At 51.8% G+C, this 19,611-nt stretch overlaps 1 protein-coding gene across 1 annotated transcript; it reads left to right on the forward strand.

The window, feature by feature from the left end:
- The first annotated feature begins 40 nt into the window (after nt 1–40).
- Nucleotides 41–19,318, forward strand: Pla2g2c (phospholipase A2 group IIC). Its single transcript, XM_021160959.1, has 6 exons — nt 41–220; nt 472–598; nt 6,180–6,280; nt 8,920–9,064; nt 10,617–10,720; nt 18,420–19,318. The coding sequence occupies exons 3-6, from the start codon at nt 6,241–6,243 to the stop codon at nt 18,581–18,583; spliced, it is 453 nt and encodes a 150-aa protein (XP_021016618.1). The 5' UTR covers nt 41–220; nt 472–598; nt 6,180–6,240; the 3' UTR covers nt 18,584–19,318.
- Nucleotides 19,319–19,611: the final 293 nt, after the last annotated feature.

Below are 19,611 nucleotides of genomic sequence, written 5' to 3' on the forward strand. Positions count from 1 at the left end.
GGGGTGGGGGCCACGTGCTTCCGGTGGGACCGGAACCTGCCTGACCTGGACCGCAAGCTGAATTGGACTAGGGCACGGAGGGCAGAGGTGGTTCACGGATTCCAGGCTCAGGACCTTGGTGTGGCCCTGCCCCATGGAGGCCACAGGGCCCTGGGCCTGGACCCCTGCCATCGGAACTCTTTTTCCTGACCTGGCCTGACTCTTGTGTCTCCTGGGGAATGTGCGTTCAGGGGAGAGGGAGGCCCTGCCCTGGAGTCGGGGGGGGGGGTAGGGACCAGGAACAAATCCCTGTCAATCCTTGGCCTGACTTTGCCAGTGTCCTTGTTTTAAACAGGGTTGTGCAACTGTTTTAAAACAAGACCCTTAGAATCTGAGTGATGATATTTTTAGGGTATGTTATCATGGGGGTTCCCACCCCCGGGCCCACCAGTCTTGTGATCGCCACCCTGTATCTCCTATTTCCTCCTTAAGGGTCTAACTATATACAGTCAGCAACTCCAGCCACTTCACCGCGTTTCCCAACAGCTTTGAGTTTTGGAGGCCCGCAGCCTGACTGCTTTCTCAGAAGCTATGGTCCACTACCTCAGCCATTCTGTTGGTAAGAGTCCTCCTGGCCCTACTGTCATCCCATCAATGTGACGGATGCCTTAGCTGGAATTTGTCCAGCCCACCCCGAGCCGTGACATGTCACACACATGAGACCCTCAGCCCTCCCTGGCCAGCCTTCTGTTTCCTGCCCTCTCCGATGGCTATTTCAAATCCTATCTGTCCTCTAAAAACCTCCCACATGCCGTCTTCCTTCCTCCCTCCCTGTGGGATGACAGTCTCCTGCCCTCCGCAGAGGAAAATAGAAACCACTGAACATGAGGCTTCTTAGTTATCTGCTGTCAGACCAGAGGGCTCCCAGCCTCTGCACCATTGCTCTCTTGCCTCTGGTCTGTTAGAATGGTCATCTGATCCCATCCCTGTTAGCTGTCTCCGAGGTGCTTCCCAACCACGGCCACACACACGCACACGCTCCCCCTCCCTAGGCCCAATATCCTTGCTTCTGTTGAAGCCTCGACTTGAATGAAGACTCTTCCATAGTTTAGCCTGTTCCTTCACTTGCCCAATTCCTCCCTGTCTTTGTTCTAATCTAATCAAGTCTTCCTTCCAAGCTGGCATTAAGATGACTTTAAAGCTGAGAAGTGACAGCACATTCCTTTAATCCTGACACTCAGGAGGAAGAGGTAGTCGGATCTCTGAGTTCAAGGCCAGCCTGGTCTGCAGAGCAAGTTCAAGGACAGTCATGACTACATAGGGAGACCCTGTTTCAAAAAACAAACAAACAAAGCAAAACAAACAAGAAAAAAACAACAGTGCTTTAAAAGGAGTCCCGTTGGACTCTGCTCTAGACGGACCCTTAGAGTAATTTAGTGATCGAACTAGTAGAAGTTACTAATAGACAGTTAAGAACCACAGATTCGTTACCTAACTTCATGGCCACATCTTTGTTACCTGCCTCATGCAGGGATGGGATTTTGATATGAGCACAGTTCTGAGGCCTTGCCAGCACACCCACAGTTGGGTTGGAAAGACACATTGCTCATGGATGGAATTGTAAAGAATACCGTCTTCAGTAAAGTTCGAGCCAAGGGAAGGAGAGCCTGTTGGATGCGATCACGTATGCTGTGCTTGGTGCCACTGGCACTTTCCTTGAGAGCTGGCATGGAGGAGTTCATTTCAGGGATGGGCTGTTAGCCCATCTCAGAGAGGAAGCTGCTGACCCCAGGAGAGCACCTGGCTGTGGACCGGAGCCTGCGCTAGGCTGGCCTCCTTTCTGGGAGTTCTGTCTCCAGATATCGCAGAGGCATCTGTAGCCCCAGGAAGGTACAGCTGGTACCTTCAGACGCTGGTTGCTTTGCGTCGCAAGAGTTGCTGACTTACATCTTGTTAATGAATCTGTCAGAAGTCTCCAGCCCTTCAGCGCCCACTCGGAAAAGATTAAAGTAGATCCTGCATCAGCTATTTTAACATCACCTAAGAATTACGCAGGCCTGTGAGAAGCGAATCTGTTTCAATCCCTTGCTCCCCAACGGGTGTGCGAGAGTGGTGTGCGTGCCCTTGCTGGAGCATCTCGAAATGCTGCTTCCGCCCGTGGTCCATTTCATGTTCAGCAACACATGAGTCTTTGTTCCCCTGCATGGTGTGATGCAGCCCCGTGGGGAAGAAGAGGCAGTCAGCTAGTCCCTGCCTTTATCTCCTGACCTGTACCACAGAGAGGAGCTTCAAAGAATGTCCCCTCTGATGCTGCGCTGAAATGCACACACACACACTAGATTCTCGGAAGATGGCTGGAGGCTACTCTCCTCCTGTCTGCTTATGAGTCAACTCATCTTTCTTTGTACCATGCCTCCACTCGCCGGCTCTCTCCAGGGCTCCAGCCAGCTTGTTCCCCAAATGGGCCTTTGGTGTTTTCCTGTCCAGGATCCTGCTTCTCCCTCTCCAAGGTGACACTAAACTGCTTGATTCTTCAAGACCCTTCTTAAAAGTCACCTGTTCTGCGAAGGCTTTTCCTAAGCAACTTTGTCCCCCTAATCCCTCCCAATGGTCTATCTTAGGTCCCTTCTGGTCAGTGACAACATGCCCAAGATGCACCGTGTGTGTACCTTTCCCAGGTCAGCTCCTCAGATGTCTGTGAATCTTCTCCACAGAGACACCACCCATTTGGGGCTGCTTTGTCTTTTAAAAAACAACTGAATTTGGGGGCCTTTTGCTAATGAATAGTAGAACAATTTGGGAACTTAGCACAAACTGGTCTGACAGCCCACAGTGTACCACCCCCACTCTCAGGTTCCCAAGTGGCACTTCATCTGGACCTGCCTGCTAGGCTGGCCATGGGACTTGTGGGTGTGGTCTCTGGAGTAGAAGCAGCAGTTTGAAACCTTGCTCCTTGAATCACTTTCCCATGGGACACCTTGGTCATGCCATTAACTTCTTCCCTAGACTAGTTTGCACATCTATAGAATGGGCCTTTTAGATGGGTTGCTATGAGAGAAAGTGATGTCATCCATTAGCCGTCTTGGCCTGGCGCCTGGCACAGGGCACTACTTTGTACTTCTTACCTGACACTCTCCTTCGGGTGTGGTGATGACACTGCCTAAGGGCAGGAACTTGCTTGTCCTCCCTCAGTCCCACGCTTAGCCCTCACAAAGCCTACTTGTGGCAGATGCCCAACAAATGAGAAATTGTTGGTGACATTGATTCTGACGAAAGACCCACAAGCACCCTAAGGCTAACTAGTTTGGAATGTAAATGGCTTCCCTTGGGGCTGGCTGAAGGCAAGCCCTCCAGATTTTGTGGTTTGGGTTGGGTTTTGTTTTTTCCCAGTTTGTTCCCAGAGAGTCTGTAGTCCTATTTTGAATTGGTGACTTCAAGATTTCAGTCTGCAGCCAGTGTTTTCCTCTGTTGACTGAGATCTAGATCCTGTCAGACCCATTGATTTAGAATACAGGTAGCATTTAAGAAGAACGGGCATAATCTAATCACAAGGCCAACAGGCCGCATGCACAGCTCCTTAGAAATCAACTTCCTGAGAGATTCTCAACAGAGAAGTTTCTGGATAATAAAATGGAGTCACCAAAGAGACACAGTGTTCCATTGCTCCCTGCATCTCTCTGGAACATAACCAAGCATGTCTCGCACATCCGGTCTGGTTCAAGGGAATACATCAAACTGTCACCTACTTTGGCCCCATGTTGACCAAGCACTTTCACACCAGGAATCTAGAATCTCGCCGGCGCCACAGAAGACAAAGGTCATTGGCTCCACTTCACAGACGGGAAGCTCGGGGTCCTGCAGTGTAGGTTCACTGACAGGAAATATTGGGTCTATGCCAACTCTCTTTGACACAGACTCAGAGTTCATCGCTCCCCACCACTGCTGCCTCTTACACAAAGCCAAAGTCAGCAGCTGTGCTTGGGGCACAATGTTGTTGACAGAAGTCAAGGCCCCTATGGGGCTCTTGGTCTATGCCTGGGCTCTGTTTATCTGTAGTCAGCTCCTCGGTCCTTTGGACCTTCCTTGGGATCATCTCATTAGCTGAGGACACAGTTGGCACTTCAGTTGAATTTCATTACCAGGAACAGCACTCCAGGCCCCTTTGTTTGGGAAGTCTCATCACCTGCTGGTTCAAAAGCTTTGAGTCTTTCCTTTGTAGCCCAAACCCAGGCCTGGTTTTGTCAGGTTCCCATGGAGACAGAACTTAATTAGTAAAGCTTGTACAGCTGTCAAAATGATGGTTGGCCAGGACCAGCCTGGTCAGGACCCCACAGCCTCTCAGCATCCTCCAGTGTTGTACCAAAGAAGGCAGAGCAGCTGGGACACCAGGTGAGCTCTCCCAGAGCTCTTGCCATAGGTCTGACGTTTTGACATTTTCCTGGGAAAGTTGACCACAGAATGAAAACCTTTCTGAAGCTTTGGACCTGCCAAGTTCTCATGACTCCGATGTTGTGACTCTGTTGTGCCCTCTTCGGGACCTGAGACAGTCAGATGTAGCCTGATGCCTCATGGGGCTGGTAGCGAACACTTGGACTGCAAGTAAGCTGTGTGCTGATGGTAGGGCCAGTCCATGGAGAGGCCAACGTGCACACTCTTCCCCCATTGCCCCAGTGGAAGTGTGCCATATTATAGTCTTCCCATCTTGTTATGGTTCTAATGTGAATGTCACATCTATGTGTGAGTTTGGTTTTAGTCCCAGGCATTTTTGTCATTTGCCAGCTCGTCTGTACCACAAGTCCATGGGAGTGGACATCTGTAGGAATTTGTTTGTTCTCTCCGTGTCTCTGTTATCTCTCTCCATCCACCCATCCATCCATCCATCCATCCACCCATCCATTCACATACTTCCACCCATCCACCCATACATACATCTTTCCTTTTTTTTTGAAATAGGATCCTTCAAATTTGCTAGGTAGTCAGGGATGACCTTGAACTTCTACTCCTCCTGTCTCTACCCCCCACATGCTGGGATTATAAACCCAGGCCACCATGACTAGACAGAGGCCAGGGTTTTGTGGTGTGAGGGAAGAACTTTGACAGCTGGATCACATCCCCGGCCCTATCCCATCTCTTTGGTGGAGATAAAAACTCTGAAGCTGATGTGAGTCTCTAGATGTTATAACTATGACATGGTCGATGGTTGACATTATTCAGAGAGGTTTGTTCCTGCGTGCCATCAGAAGAAACCGTGCTTTAGCGGGGCTGAGTTTGTAACTCTGGTACCAGGAGATCAAAAGAGAAACCGTGCAAATGGCAGAGGATGTTGACAGCCTTGGCTTTCCTAAACCACACTCCCAAGATGGACGCCATATATGCCTTCGAAACCTGGGATCACAGGGGATGCTGACTCTTCTACAGAGAAAAGAACAGGCAGTGATAGTGTTCACAGAGAAAGAAAGACTCCTGCAGCACTCACTGTTTTCAAACGGAGCCCTTCTGACATCTGGGTCAAAGTGACAGGAAAGGGTGTCACATGCAGATATCACTAGTTCTGGCAAAGATCTCTTAAAGCCCAGTGCTGGGGGCACCCAAAGGCCTGTTTTGTAGAGGGTTGGTCTGGCACTGTTAAATGTTTTCAGATGCTAAATTCTCTACCCCAAGACCTGGTTTCTCCTGATGTGGAGATTCTCACATATAACTGCTTTTGTTGGGTAAACCTTGCCCAAGTTATCCCTGGTTGATTAATAAAGATGCCTACAGCCTGGGCCTGGAAGAAGGAAAGGGGCAGAGTGAAGGTTCCTGGGCTTGGGGTCTCAGGCAGAGACCATGATGAGAAGAGAGAAGAAGGAGAAGGAAGTCGCCATGGAATAGGTGGATTGGGAGCGTGTGACCATGAGGGCTGGCCAGTTGGAGTAACAGTGACGCAGGTGGAATATGGCAAGTGATTGATACCTTGGTGTCATTGAGAGGGAAGTAGGCAAAATAGCAGAGTGTGTTGATATCTGCCCAGCTCTAGTGCTACTAAGGCTTATTATCAATATAAAGGTTGCTGTGTCTTTTATTTGGGAACTCTATGGTCTAAGTAGGGTACAAACCCTTAACAGATATTTAAAGACAACAAGGGGGTGTGGCAAACCCCCAGAATAATTATCCCAACAGTGGTTTATACCCACATGGCCTCTTACTTCCTCCCCACACAGGAGCCAAACTGGCAGATGAAGGTGAAACCCCTGTACCGTGGACCCCCTGGTCACCTCGGGAATGAAGGGCATTGCTGTCTTCCTTGTCTTCATCTTCTACTGTAAGTGAAGCCATCTGGGAGGGGGGGGGGGGGGGCTGTACCTGTGTCACAGGGGAGGCCCCTCCCGGGTAGCACTGAGTGAAGGGAGGGTCCAAGGCATCCAGGAGAGAGCAAGGTTCCCTCCAGAGTTCTCCAACTTCTGGTTGTGCCATCGGATGTGCTGGGCCATCACAGAGCACCTTGGAATCCAGAGGCCACATACTGAGTTTGACTGTGGTGTCAGCACTCCCTGCCTGGGAGGCTTCCTTCCTTCCTGGTCTGGTTGCCTTTATTTAAAGCTATGTGTGCTGTGGTGCAGAAACAGCAGGCATGATTCTAGCCAGCTGGGGTAACTTTTCTGGGGAAGGCGACCTGGCGATGCCTTGTGGGATACTCAGTCCAACTGAGTCACTGCTGCCAGGGTTCAGTTTGCACACCTCTCCAAAGAAATCAAGGGCTTCTGAGAAGCCATCTGAGGTTTGCTTAACAAACAAACAAACAAAACAAAATCCAGTGTCTCTTACCGAGTGTCTGGGTTAGCAGCTGGTCCAAAACCAGTCTCAGCAATGCCGCAGTACCTTTGGGGTTCTGTAAGTCAGACGTATCAAAATCAGGTCTCAATCTTTCTCCAAGTTTGCCTAGTGAGCTCTGCAGCTTTCAAAATCACACCAAGCAAGGTGGAAATGGTAAGGGCCTATAATCTTGGCATTTGGAAAGCGGAGGCAGGAGGATGGAGAGTTCAGGTCAAGGCATCTAACTCAGCACTGAGGAGGGAGGGAGCTTGAGAAAACCTTCCTGACACTCTTACTGTTCTCCTTTGAGTCCATGCCTTTGCTGAATTTGTATCGAAAACCAGAGATAAGCCTGTCATTGGGGAATATACGGGCCCAGCTGGTAGAGTGCTTGCCTACCAGACACAAAACCCCAGGTTCAATCCCCAGCACTGAATAGAGCCCGGCAGAATGGCACACACCTGTGATGGAGGTAGGGGCAGCAGAGGTAGAAGTTCATGGTCATCCGTAGCCACATAGGAGTTGAAAGCCAGCTTCTGTGAGACTCTAACCGCCTGATGCTACCTGGAGCAGAGGCTGCCTGGAACGTCAACCTCTCTGTTGAGGGTCTCTCAGGAAGCTGATTCATAAGGAGCTGTACATAGCCATGTAGTCTGTTAGCCTTGTGACTAGCTTGTGCACGTCATTATTATTTATATACCATGAAATATATAGCAACAAAGGTACAGCCTCATTAGAAACCAGTACTTCATACACCTGGATGCAACAACTGCTTTGGAGACTGCACATGCATACATGCATACATGCATACACTCACTTATGTGAGCACGCACACACACACACACTGTCAAAATGCTGTAACAAAATAAAGCATGTGTCTTAGTCACTGCCCAGTTGCTGTGAAGAGACACTATTCCAAGGCAACTCTTAAAAGAAAACATTTAGCTGGGGCTGGCATACAGTTTTAGAGGCTTGTCCATTATCATCCTGGCGGGTGCTGGAGAAATAGCTGAGAGCGACATCCTGATCAGCAAGCAGAGAGACGTAGAGACTAGGCTTGGTGTGGGCGTTTGAAACCTCAAAGCTCACCGCCAGTGACGCACTTCCCCTGACAAGGCCACACCTACTAATCCTTCCCTAACAGTTCCACTCCCTGGCGACCATGCATTTAAATATATGAGCCTGTGGGGCCGTTCTTATTCAAACCACCACAGCATGCTTATGAAGAAAGGTACATGGAATTGCATGCAAACTGCATGTGGCCTGGTTGTTTCTCCCATCTGCTTCAGTCTCACTGCACAGAGTTCAGCTGTTAGAAATGATATATCCCCCAAGACTTTGGTGACCATTCTCCTGTGGGTGGACATATGACATTTCCAGTGTTCTGATCTTACCACGCTGCCAGCCAACACCCTTGTATATGCATCTCTGCGTTGTTGTGACTGAGCATTTTGTAAAAGTGAAAAAGCCTACTGATGCATGCCTGTGAAGTCCAGCACCTCGGAGGCAGAGAGGAGAGGTTTGAGACTGGTCTCTATTGGGTAAGACAAGACCCTGTCTGTTAAAACAAAATAGGTGGGTCTGTGTGTATTTGCCATTTTATAGGCTGGATCGAGGGTGTTTTACTTTCTCTTACCCCTGTGTTCTGCTCCTGTGAGACTCTAACTGCCTGATGCTTCCTAGAGAAGGGACTGACTGGAACGTCAGCCTCTCTGTTGAGGGTCTCTCAGATAGCTGACTTACTTCTAAGGAGCTGTGCACAGCCATGCGACCCGTTGACCTTGTGGCCAGATGATGCACCTTCTTCTTAAATGCTACCTGTAGTCTCAGTTTAGAGGGCCTAACAGGATCAGTGTCAACAGAGAAAACACCGGCTACAAACTGGAACCTGTGGTTTTGAATTTTCCCAGTTAACATTGTTCAGACCTGGATGGTGGTAGAGCAACCCCTGACAGATGGGGAGCCTGGGCCCCATCCTGGTTAGCAAGACACTTTCTGAGTGATGGAGTTACACCAGTCCTAAATTCTTTCCTATGAAGGAGGCTGATGTCTTGGGGGAGGGTTCTGGGCTGTCCGCCCCTCTGCAAACACTCCAGCAAGGCCCGTGGGCCCTCACACTCTTCCTGTTTATTGTTTCCTCCTTGGCAGGGACAACCTCCACCCTCAGCAGCTTCTGGCAGTTCCAGAGGATGGTCAAACACGTCACAGGGCGCAGCGCCTTCTTCTCCTATTACGGATATGGCTGCTACTGTGGGCTTGGGGGCAAAGGGCTCCCTGTGGACGCCACAGACAGGTGATGCGGATGACCTGGGCCAACCCTTATTTTATTTGCTTTGAAGTGGAGGCTTTACAGCCAGGGAGAGGGTGTTGGGAATCCTGAAGAAACAATTACAGGACAGCACAAGATGAAGAAGAGTTGCAGGGTCAGTCCTGAGGAAGCCAGAGCTGAGCCACCTTCCTCTGTGTGACCTGTGACACTGCCTAGGGGCCTGTATGCCTGGGATCCTTAGTATGGCTTGTGTGCTGTTGCCATCTTGAGACAGGGTCTTATCTTCCAACTCACGTTGGCTCCTAACTTACTATATAGTCCAGGTTGGACTTGAACTCTGGACCCTCCTGCCTCAGCCACCCAAGTGTTCAGATTCCAGGCATATGCCACTAGGTACCACTCAAACCCAGAACCTCATCCCTGCTGGACAGAGATTACCCCAAGCCCCATCCTGCTAGCCTCCACCCAGGGCCCCAGTGTTACACAGTCAGTCCTGCCCAGAGCTCTGGAGGCCTCTCCCATTTGCCTACAAAGGTGATCCTTCCTCATCTGCTCCATTTTTTAGGGTGATGCGCTCAGTGCCTGCCCTGCCAACTCCCAACCTAATTCCATATTTTAGGAGAGTGAAGTCAAGTGGCCCAGTTTGAAAAAGTTGTCCATCTGGAGGCAGTTGTACCGTACAAAGTTGGCTTCCAGGACAGCTCAAAGGATCTGAGGGTGGGCGGTGTAGACTTTTAGAAAAAGCGAAAGCTACTACAGTTTGGGGAAGGGCCCAGTGGGAAGACTGGATAGTGTGTGTTTTTTCCCATTTGAAAAACCAAGAAGGGAAATGTTCCTTGGCATCGCCCAGCGATTCTCAACCTTCTTAGTGCTGTGACCCTTGAATACAATTCCTCATGTCGGGCTGACCCCTAACCATAAAATTATATCACTGTTACTTCATAACTCTAATTTTACTTCATAACTAATTTTGCTACTATAAGTATCTGATATGGAGGATACCTGATATATAACGCCCCCCCCAGGGGTCACGACCCACATGTTGAGAAACACCTAGCATATCACACTTGAGTCCCCAGGCTTGTATCTGGAGCCACAGAAGGCCTCTGGCACTTGTGAGATGTTCATTATGGACCCAGCACTGAACCGGTGGTCTGCGTATGGGCTTCAACCGTCACGGTGAATACAGGAGACAGCACCCCCACTGTAATGCACCTCACAGCAGAGGACAGAAAGGGTCTCACACTAAGAGTTGCTCAGCCTCCCACCCCTAGGGAAAGCAGCAGATCCTGGTCCAGAACAAAGATCTACCTACTCCTAGGTCTGCCTCCTGTCCTTCCCACGCCCTGTAGGAGGACCAAAGGTAGACTCAATCCTGCACACATTAGCCCAGGCCACAGAGAGCCAAGAGCACATTTATACATGGGGACAGCCATAAAAGGACAAACGTATCAGTAACTCACCTCCGCGACTCCAGTGCCTTCAGGACCAGAGACGTCACCCAGTGTCCTTTTGCTCACTGCCAGGGACACCTGCACATTGGCACAGTCCCTCACCTCTCTCTCCCCACCACTAGGTGCTGCTGGGCTCATGACTGCTGCTACCACAAGCTTAAGGAATATGGCTGCCAACCCATCTTGAATGCCTACCAGTTCACCATTGTCAATGGGACGGTGACCTGTGAGTAGCTCTCCCTCCAGGGAAACAGTATGACCTGGGCTGGTCCTTAACGGTCACCTCGTTAGCCCACTGATCATCTTAGGGAATGAGACTGTCCCAAGTGTCTCGAGATCTAGAAAGCAGATGGGGAGGCAGGAGTGAGATATATAAGTGTGAGAGTCAGAGCTTCTTGCTTCTTGGAGAGCCCTTGCTTCGTTTTTCCTGGTCTCTCTTGCCCACCACTGAATTTCAGCTCCCACCAGGAAGCCAGAGCCCACCCCGTTTTATGGACCAACAAGGAGTTGTTGACTGTGGATTCTGTTGACTTTGCAGTTTCTCCATGCAGCTGTGGCTATTGAGAGCATTCCCCCACCCCTTCATTTTTTTCATGTGTATGTGTGTGGTGTACTTGTCTATATGTATAGTTTGGTTTGGTTTGGCTTGGTTTTTTGAGACAGTGTTTTTCTTTGTGACCCTGGCTGTCCTGGAACTCTAGGCTAGGCTGGCCTCAAATTCAGGGATCTTCCTGCCTCTGCCTCTGCCTCCTCTGCCTCCTCTGCCTCCTCTGCCGACTCTGCCGCCTCCTCTGCCTCCTCTGCCTCCTCCTCTGCCTCCTCTGCGTCTGCCTCTGCGTCTGCGTCTGCCTCTGCCTCTGCGTCTGCCTCTGCCTCTGCCTCTCTGCCTCTCTGCCTCTCTGCCTCTCTGCCTCTCTGCCTCTCTGCCTCTGCCTCTGCGTCTGCGTCTGCCTCTGCCTCTGAGTGCTGAGGTTACTGGCATGTGCTACCATGCCTGGTGTGCATGTATGCCTGAGTGTGTGTGCATGCATGTGTGTATGCCTGCGTGTGTGTGTGTGTGTGTGTGTGTGTTGATGTATGTAGCACGCATAGGTGAAGACTTGAGATTGAGATAAGCGATTGTCCTCTTTCTTCTACCTTATTCATTAAGGCAGAGTCTCTCAGTCAAACCCTCAGCTGCCCGATGTGGCTAGCTTACAGTGGGGATCCTTTAAGGGCTTGGATTAGAGGCTGACAACCACACCCACCCAATGTTTGGTTTCTGTGTATCTGAACTCTGGTCTTCCCATGTGCTTTAACCACTGAATTATCACCCCAGCCCGGACAATGTCTTTTCTATCTGTCACGTGTTAGTAAGGCATTGTGCTTACCTTTCAGTTGAACAAATATTTGCTAAGGGCGACTGCATGCTAGGCACTGTCACCAATGTAGGTAGTGACAGAAAAGTAACTAGGCATGAGGCACTGCCCAGGAGGGAAGAGGGAGGGACTGGGACGATAGGCACACACAGTGTCCATTCAAGAGGAGTCTATGTCCTGGGCCGAGGCTTAGGGCACAGTGAGCCACTTCCTCCCAGGTGTCTGCACAGCTGTGTTTCTGGGCACACATTCACCACCTCCAAGTTCAGAGGACTGCCACTTGCCCCCCACTCATCCCCGAGGATAGGGGACTTGTGACTCCATAGTGCATGCCCAGTACCCATCCCAGAGCTGTAGCACAGCACACAGGCAGCCCGAGAGAGGACTGTGATTTCTCCCTGGCTTCAGCTATGAGATAGGAAATGTGACAGTCAGGAGGCTCAGACCCCAGCAACACACACACACACACACACACACACACACTCACACACAGGAACAATAGGAGATTGCCTTCAGCTCAGTCTTCCTAATATGCGGCCCTGCACAGCTGGCAGAGGGACCTGAAACATAAAGCGAGCCTTTGCCGCCGAGGCCTAGGCCAACCCTCTGCCCTTCCTCTGCTCCCTGCCGGCTCAGAAGGGTGAAGTAGGACTGGAAACTGTACCTCCAGGCCCAGAACTCCAGGAGATGGGAAGAGTATAAGAAGTTATCCATCGACAGGTGACAGTCATAGCAGATGGCACATCCGTGCTTGGCATGTGCTAGCTAGTGACAGGAAACAGAGGCAGGACCTGGGAGCTTCCCCACTGCAGCCCACGAGTCTTGCCTCATGCTCCCCAGATGAGCGGCCTGCCCAGAGCTCCAGAGAATGAGGAGACTTCCCCCAGACACCCCCAGGGCATCAGTGTCACCCTCCAGGGAGCCTAGAACCATGTGGCCTGGGTTCTGATGTCGAGCCTGCTGCTGCTAAGGAGTGAGTGACATTCAGAAACAGCCTTTGTTGGATAAGTGTCTACTACCACTGTGGTCCCAAAGCCAGACACAGAGCGAGGCAGGCCCAGCTCCTGCTCTCCTGAGAAACTTCAGAGCAGAAAAATGCCCTCGGAGACTATCCCAGCCAACCTCTGACATACAGCTGGAAGTCTGAGCCCCATGGAGGGGAAGGGCTTGATCCGAATGAGCGACCAGCAAGATCAAGACTTGCATGCGGGGCCTTCCCAGTGCTCTGCACCTTCTTCTCTGGCTTGAGCCGTGTGGGCCTCGGTTTTCTCACCCATGAGGTGAGAGCAGCGGCTACCCCAGGGTAAAGCTGACTGGGTGCTTTGCACCCCTCTCCTCGGCTTCCAGGACAGACCTCTGAGATAGGCACTTTTCTCCCCATTATTGCATAGGATGTCAAGGCTCAGAGAGGTTGAGTGGGATGTCCACGGTCACCCAGCCAGGGAAAGGATGGAGATTTGGGCCCAGGTGGTCCTGCCTCCCTGATACCCTACCTAAAGGGTAGGCATCTACTTGATGAGAGGGTTATTATCCAATTGCAAGTCTCTGGGCCTCTAACGACTGGTGAGGTGCTCTGTCCGGTCTGGGGAGGAGAGTAAACGGGCCTAGATCTAACCTAATACCCCAGATCTTTCCATTTGTCTGTGCCAAGGAACCTCAGCTTTCCAGTCCAGCCTCACCCTCCCAGCCAAGCCTGAGTCTCCTCACCCACATTGCACTAGGTTGCTGAGTGACCAACAGGAGTGCTCCCTCTTGTGACACCCCCCCCCCCCAGAGAGGCTGGCCCATGCAGGTGTTTAGTTAGCGCCTGCTATTTGGACCTGGGAATTTCTGGTTTGGCCCAGCTGTGCTTTTTACTTTGCAGAGGAACATCAGGACTATTTCTAAATTGCATGTATGTAAGTGTTTTGCCTGTGTGTGTGTCTGTGCACCACATGCATTCAATGTTAGCAGAAACCGGAAGAGGGTGTCAGATCCCCTGAAACTGGAGTTACAGACAGTTGCTGGCTGCCATATGGGTGCTAAAAGTTGAATCCGGGTCTTCTGGAAGAGGAACAGGCGCTTGTCACCAACAAACCATCTCTCCAGTCCACCCTCCCCTCTTTGCCTTAGTTACAGCTCCTTTGACTTCTGCCCTGTGCTAGCCCCTCTGGGGCTAAAGTCATTCCTGTGACCCTTGTGGAGTTAAGGTCCTCCCTGCCCCAGGCCACACTGCAGTTCAGAGAGTTGTGCCATAAGAGTTAATGCCTCCAGCAGCTCTGAAATCCTGCACCCAAACCTGGTCCCAGGTTGCCTAGCAACCAGTGTGGTGAGGACTGTGGGGTGGCAGCCGGTGTGGTAGGTTAGGGGTGGGGAGAGAACTTGGGGCCCACAGCTTAAAAGGCCACTCAGAGATCAGCATACATCAAAGTCTTTGAAGGAGCCCAGGGGGCAGTTTTCTTGAAGGGGACAGCTGCCCCAGCAGGACTGCCGAGGTGGCGGCTCCTCCTCTGAGGTGGTTTATATAAGCACTTGGCATTCACAGGGACTTTGAGATCAGCGCACTGACACCCCCTTCCACCCACACATGCATGCATATGTGTCGGTGGAGCCTGGCTGTGGGGGATAGAGACTGGTTCTAGCCACCAGTACCGGCCTCCTGCATCGGAAGGCCTTTGACTCCTCCCTCCCTCTGGGAGTTGGGGGAGGGCTCTACTGCCTGGGACACGCCCCTTTCTCACCCAGCATTCACCTCACCCTGAAATGTCCTGTGCCTCCTTTGTTGTTTACTTGTGGGGTGACCCCTACCTCCCAGCTAGAATGCAAGCTCCCCTGAGAATGTGACCAGCAGTTATGACAAAATGCCTGATGTTACAGACTTAACTTGACTCAGTTTCTGCAGTTCAGCCATCCCTTGGCCCTGGGGCCTCAAGCAGAAAACATGTGGAGGACAAGCCACAGCCTCCGCTCCCCAAAAAGACTTGCTAACAGTGACTTAGTGCCTTCATCTAGACACACACCCCCGCACCCCTCCCCCAGCCAAACCCTCAATCACTTTCCAAGGAGGCACTGCCAGCCAAGGACCTGGACCTTCACCGAACAGGCCTACGGGGCCATTTCACACCCAGCCCATAATATGGTGCCTCAGCCCTCGAAGCCTAATGGTCATCTCATGTCGCAAAATGCAGTTCATTTCCAAGGGTCCTCAAACTCGTTTTCTGTGTTAATTGGGTTTTCCCATTGGTATGACCCAAGAGGACAACCTTAAATGCTGGCTAGGATTGCGTTTCGGCTCACAGTTTCACACACCTGGGTCCATTGTCCTGGGCTCTGGCGTTTGTGGGTTGAAGGGAGGGTGAGGTGGATCAGTATAGAGGTGAGAACATGCAGCAGAGACTACTCAGGGCAGATACGAAGCCAGGGAGAAAGGCCAGGACCAAATTCAGCCTGCAGAATCCCCCTTCAGTGGCCTACCTCCCCCAGCAGGGCCCTATCTTCTAAAGTTTCCACTGCTTCCCCAAGATAGTGCTACCTTCTGGGGACCAATTGTTTAATGCCTGCATCTGTGGGAGAAATATCCATATTTAAACATAACAGGGGTACCCTTGTCTTGTTATGGCGGGAACTCATTCTCTGGGTCCATATGGTATGGTGTTCTTGGGCCTGTGCAGTCTGAAGGTGTGCTTGCTTGTGTCTGTACCCCAAGTCTCTAGACAAAGGCGAGTCATGTGCGAGGAGTTTAATGCCTATTTGTTTAATGGGTGGCTTAGATAAAAACCCCCATTCAGTAGGTGATGCTGACGTGTTTCTCTCATGTAAAAGCTAAGGAGGCAAGCTCTGGGAGAGGCAGCAGCCTGCCTAAGACCATAAAGTCTGTGAGTCACAGACTTGGGTCTAGAACTTGGCTTCCAGGGTCCGGGAATGGATGTTTTTCTGTGGTCCACAGGCCACATAAGTTCAGCTGCTAAAATGGGTCCAGCCAATGGCAATGGACCAGCAATACGGCTGGAGATCAACAAGAGCAAGACACAGTCTCCGACCTGTATATCAGGAGAGGATTTATTTAGCCACACAGTAGAAAGAATGCACAGAGAGCCCGGGGTGCAACTCATCTGGTAGAAGAATGCTTGCCTCGCGTGCATGAAGCCCTGCATAAAGGAGCATGGTCATCCACGCCGGGAGTCTCGGTACTCAGAAGATGGAGGGAGGAGAATCAGGAGTTCAGAGTCATCTCTGAGTGACACAGGAGTAAGTTAAGGCCAGCCTGGGCTACATGAGAACATATCTCAAGGAAGAAAAACTAAAAGTGGCTGGGAAGATGGTCCCGAGGTTAGGGACACTTGCTGCTTTGGTCCAGGACCTGAGTTCAGTTCCTAGCACCCCAATGGCAGTTCACAACCATCAGTACCTCTAGTTTCAGGAGATCTGACTGCTGTGGGTACCAGGCACACACACGGTGCACAGATATACATGTCGACAAAACCGCTCATACGCATAATCCAAGGAGAGGGATAATTGGATAAAACTGAATAGTAAGGGGAAGGGAATAAGAGCTAAACAGGAGAGGAGAGGAGACAGAAGGCAAGCGGGGAGGATGCTGGGGAGAACACCTCCCTTCAGGGTTAGGAGTTCCTAGGTGGCAGCACCAGGTCCCCAGAGGCCTGCATTCAGGCAGCCCACACCCTGTGTGGCCTTGGCAGCACAGAGATATGCTGTGGACAGGAAGGGAGAGGTTTTCAAATGGGGCTAAGATGGGTGGGGGGAGCTCTAGGGGAGCTGAGACTTGATGGATCTGGGCAGACCTTCACAGGTAGAGAAGGGGATGTGAGAGCGGGGGCTGGGGGGGGGGGCTCCACACCTTCCTGAGGGAGTGTGGCGAGGGGCAGCTGAGGCGTAGGGGTAGTGGTGTCTGCTCTAGAAATCAAGTCTTCGGACAGGGGTGGGTGGACAGCCCCAGTGGGATTGTGGGCTGCTGGGAGGGAGGACAACAGAGAGACAAACTGCACTGGTCCTGCAGACAGAGGCTTGCTTCTTTGTGTATGTGGAGCCAAAGGTACCACTGCCAGTGCAGCCTATCAAGGCACACACTGTGAGCAACAGCCACGGTAACCAGCGTCCTAACAGGGGGCTTTACTGTGCTGTTCAATCTTTGAACATGGTCAACATTGCTTTATCCAGAGGAGACTCTCAGATTAACAGCTGCAGAATACAAGCCCCGGGTCTGGCAGCCTCCTTCCTCACTCAGAGAGCAGACTTGGGTGGAGTTCTATAGAAAGGAGTTGTGTCTTCGAGAGCCCAGTATGCGCTCATGCATGCACACGTAAACACACACACAAAGCATGAGGCCTGTGACTACTCAACATAATGCCTCAATCTACCTGTCCTTCGGCTCAGACCAGAGTTCGAAGTCCTCGGGGCTTCGTTGGCTTTTCTGCGGCAGTATCCCGGGGAGGAGCTCGCATGGGCTAGCCTCTGTTCTTCAAGGGGAGCCGCTGTGATGGACCAGGCCTCGTGGAGCCTTGCTCTGCAGGCTAGAGAAGGGCACAACGAATCAGGATGCAAATGAAATCAGCAAGGGGACCTGGGAGGGAGAAGCTGGGGAGAGCTTTAAGCCAGGTGATTTGGATGAGCCTCTCTGAAGATCTCCATCAAGATCCAAACCGCCTGTGGACTGGACTCATCACTGGAAGACCCAGGAGAAATGAGATTAGGAGACCAGCATGCACAGAGGCCCTGGGACAAGGCAGAGTGTGATACCTAAACTCACAAAGGCCCTGTGTCTGGAGCAGACCCGGTGGGAGGCTAGCACAGTCAAACTGTGATGGTGGGCTGTGAACAGCCACAAAGGGAGGGCCACGGTTTCCACTGAAGCCAGGAAACCACAGTATGGCTTTAAACAAGAGTGGATGCAATTCAGGTGGCATTTTGAGGCTGCTTGTTTGTTTCCCCCTTGTTAAGGAGGAAGAACTGACAGTACTGGGGGGGGGCCCGCGGGGGGATGTGGGTGTGGCCAGGATGATGGACAGAAGAGAGCAGAGCTTAAAGTGGCTTAAACACGTGGACATCTGTGGGACTAGCCAGCACATGGGAAGCGGAGTCAAAGGAGCAGAGGGCTCCTAGAGAGCTGCTGGGGCCCCGCTGCGGTCATTCCTAAGGTCAGAGAGATACAGGCTCGGTGGCCATGGAGTATATGTGCAGGGTAGCTTTGAACGTCTGCAGTTGGAGACGGTCCAGACAGCACCTGGGATGTCGAGCCGACAACGACGTCTGGAATAGGAGATAGGTCTGGGGTCTGGGGGGTTGAGTCCTGCCTGTTGCCTTGGCCTGGGTGCTGCCTGGGTGCAGTAATTCATCCCACCCCCAACATGCAGACCAGCCTCTGCATCCCATTAACCCCCTCCTAGGCATCTGCTCATTGCAGCAAGGAAGGATGCAATTGGGGAAGGGCTGTGAACAAAGGAAGAGCACCCCACACTCCTTCCCTTCTTGCCCCCCTCTTGGCCCCTGTAGTTCCTCCTAGGTCCCAGCCTTCCCCCCCACCTGTGGGATGGGCCGCAAGCCCCCCAGTGATGCCGAGTTTCTCCACAGGTGGATGCACCATGGCCAGCAGCTGCCTCTGCGGGCAGAAGGCCTGTGAGTGTGACAAACAGTCTGTGTACTGCTTCAAGGAGAACCTGGCCACCTACGAGAAGGCCTTCAAGCAGCTCTTCCCGACCAGGCCTCAGTGTGGCAGGGACAAACTCCAGTGCTAGGAAGGCCACCCTCGTCCCTCTGTCACCTGCTCTAGTCCCAGGCCCCTTCTGAAGAGCTTTGCTGTCTGGGGTGTGTCTTTTCAGTCATTAAGGGACTGGAGGTGGAGAATTCCTGCCCTGGAAACAAACCGTGGGTATCTGGCCATTAAGGGATACCTGCTGGCAGTAGGAAACAAGGACATAAGGGAGCAGGGGTGGGGGGGGGCATCCTGCAATCCCAGCATTTGAGACATGGAGGCAGGAGAGGAAGGAGAGGCAGGAGGCCAGGGGCAACCTCCACTATACGGTAAGTTCAAGGCTAGCCTGAGCTACCTGAGACTAGCTGAAAGGTGCTCTCAAACCCTTCTCCCCAGAAGAGCAGAGAGCCCCAGGATCCAGCCTAAACTCCCCTGTACCCTCTATCCTGGTCAGGATGTGTGTCTGACTGGGGAACCAAGTCATCTACCCAGGTCTGGCTGGGAAGTGAGCCGGGATTCTAGAAAACACAGCCCAGGAGCCTCGCCTGGAGTCTCCTCCTCATTTGCACCAGGTCTGACCTCTCCAGCAGGGTGCAGGCTGCTCCCCTGCTCAGAAGGTGGGCACTGTCAGAACAATGGTGTGCACCAGTGCCACAAAGATGTCATTAGTTAAGATGACATCAAGAAATGAAAAGAGGACGTTCGGGACAGGAGGCCCAAGGCACCCAAAATCCTCACCCCAATTTAGAAGCCTTTGGTCCTGTAAGACTTAAATCCAGTAAACGAGGAAGGTCTAATTGGACTGGCGTCTGAAGTTGATGGTGCCAGGCTAGAGTGGTGGTATGACCATGCTCGTCTCTCTGCATGATGACGCTTGCCTCTCTTGTCCTAGCGCACTCAGCACATCTGAAAAGGGCAGCATCTCCGTTTCATCCCTTGAATCTGAGACTCTGCTCGATAATGTAGCAAAAGCTGACAGAGGTCTAATGTGCAAACTTCAGCCTCTGAGGTTCAGGGCAGGTCTGTTGTCAAGACCCCCACATCCACCGGGAGGAAGCCTGGGCTCAGCCT

This window comes from Mus caroli, chromosome 4 (genome assembly GCF_900094665.2).
Source record: "Mus caroli chromosome 4, CAROLI_EIJ_v1.1, whole genome shotgun sequence".
Classification (NCBI taxonomy): Eukaryota; Metazoa; Chordata; class Mammalia; order Rodentia; family Muridae; genus Mus; species Mus caroli.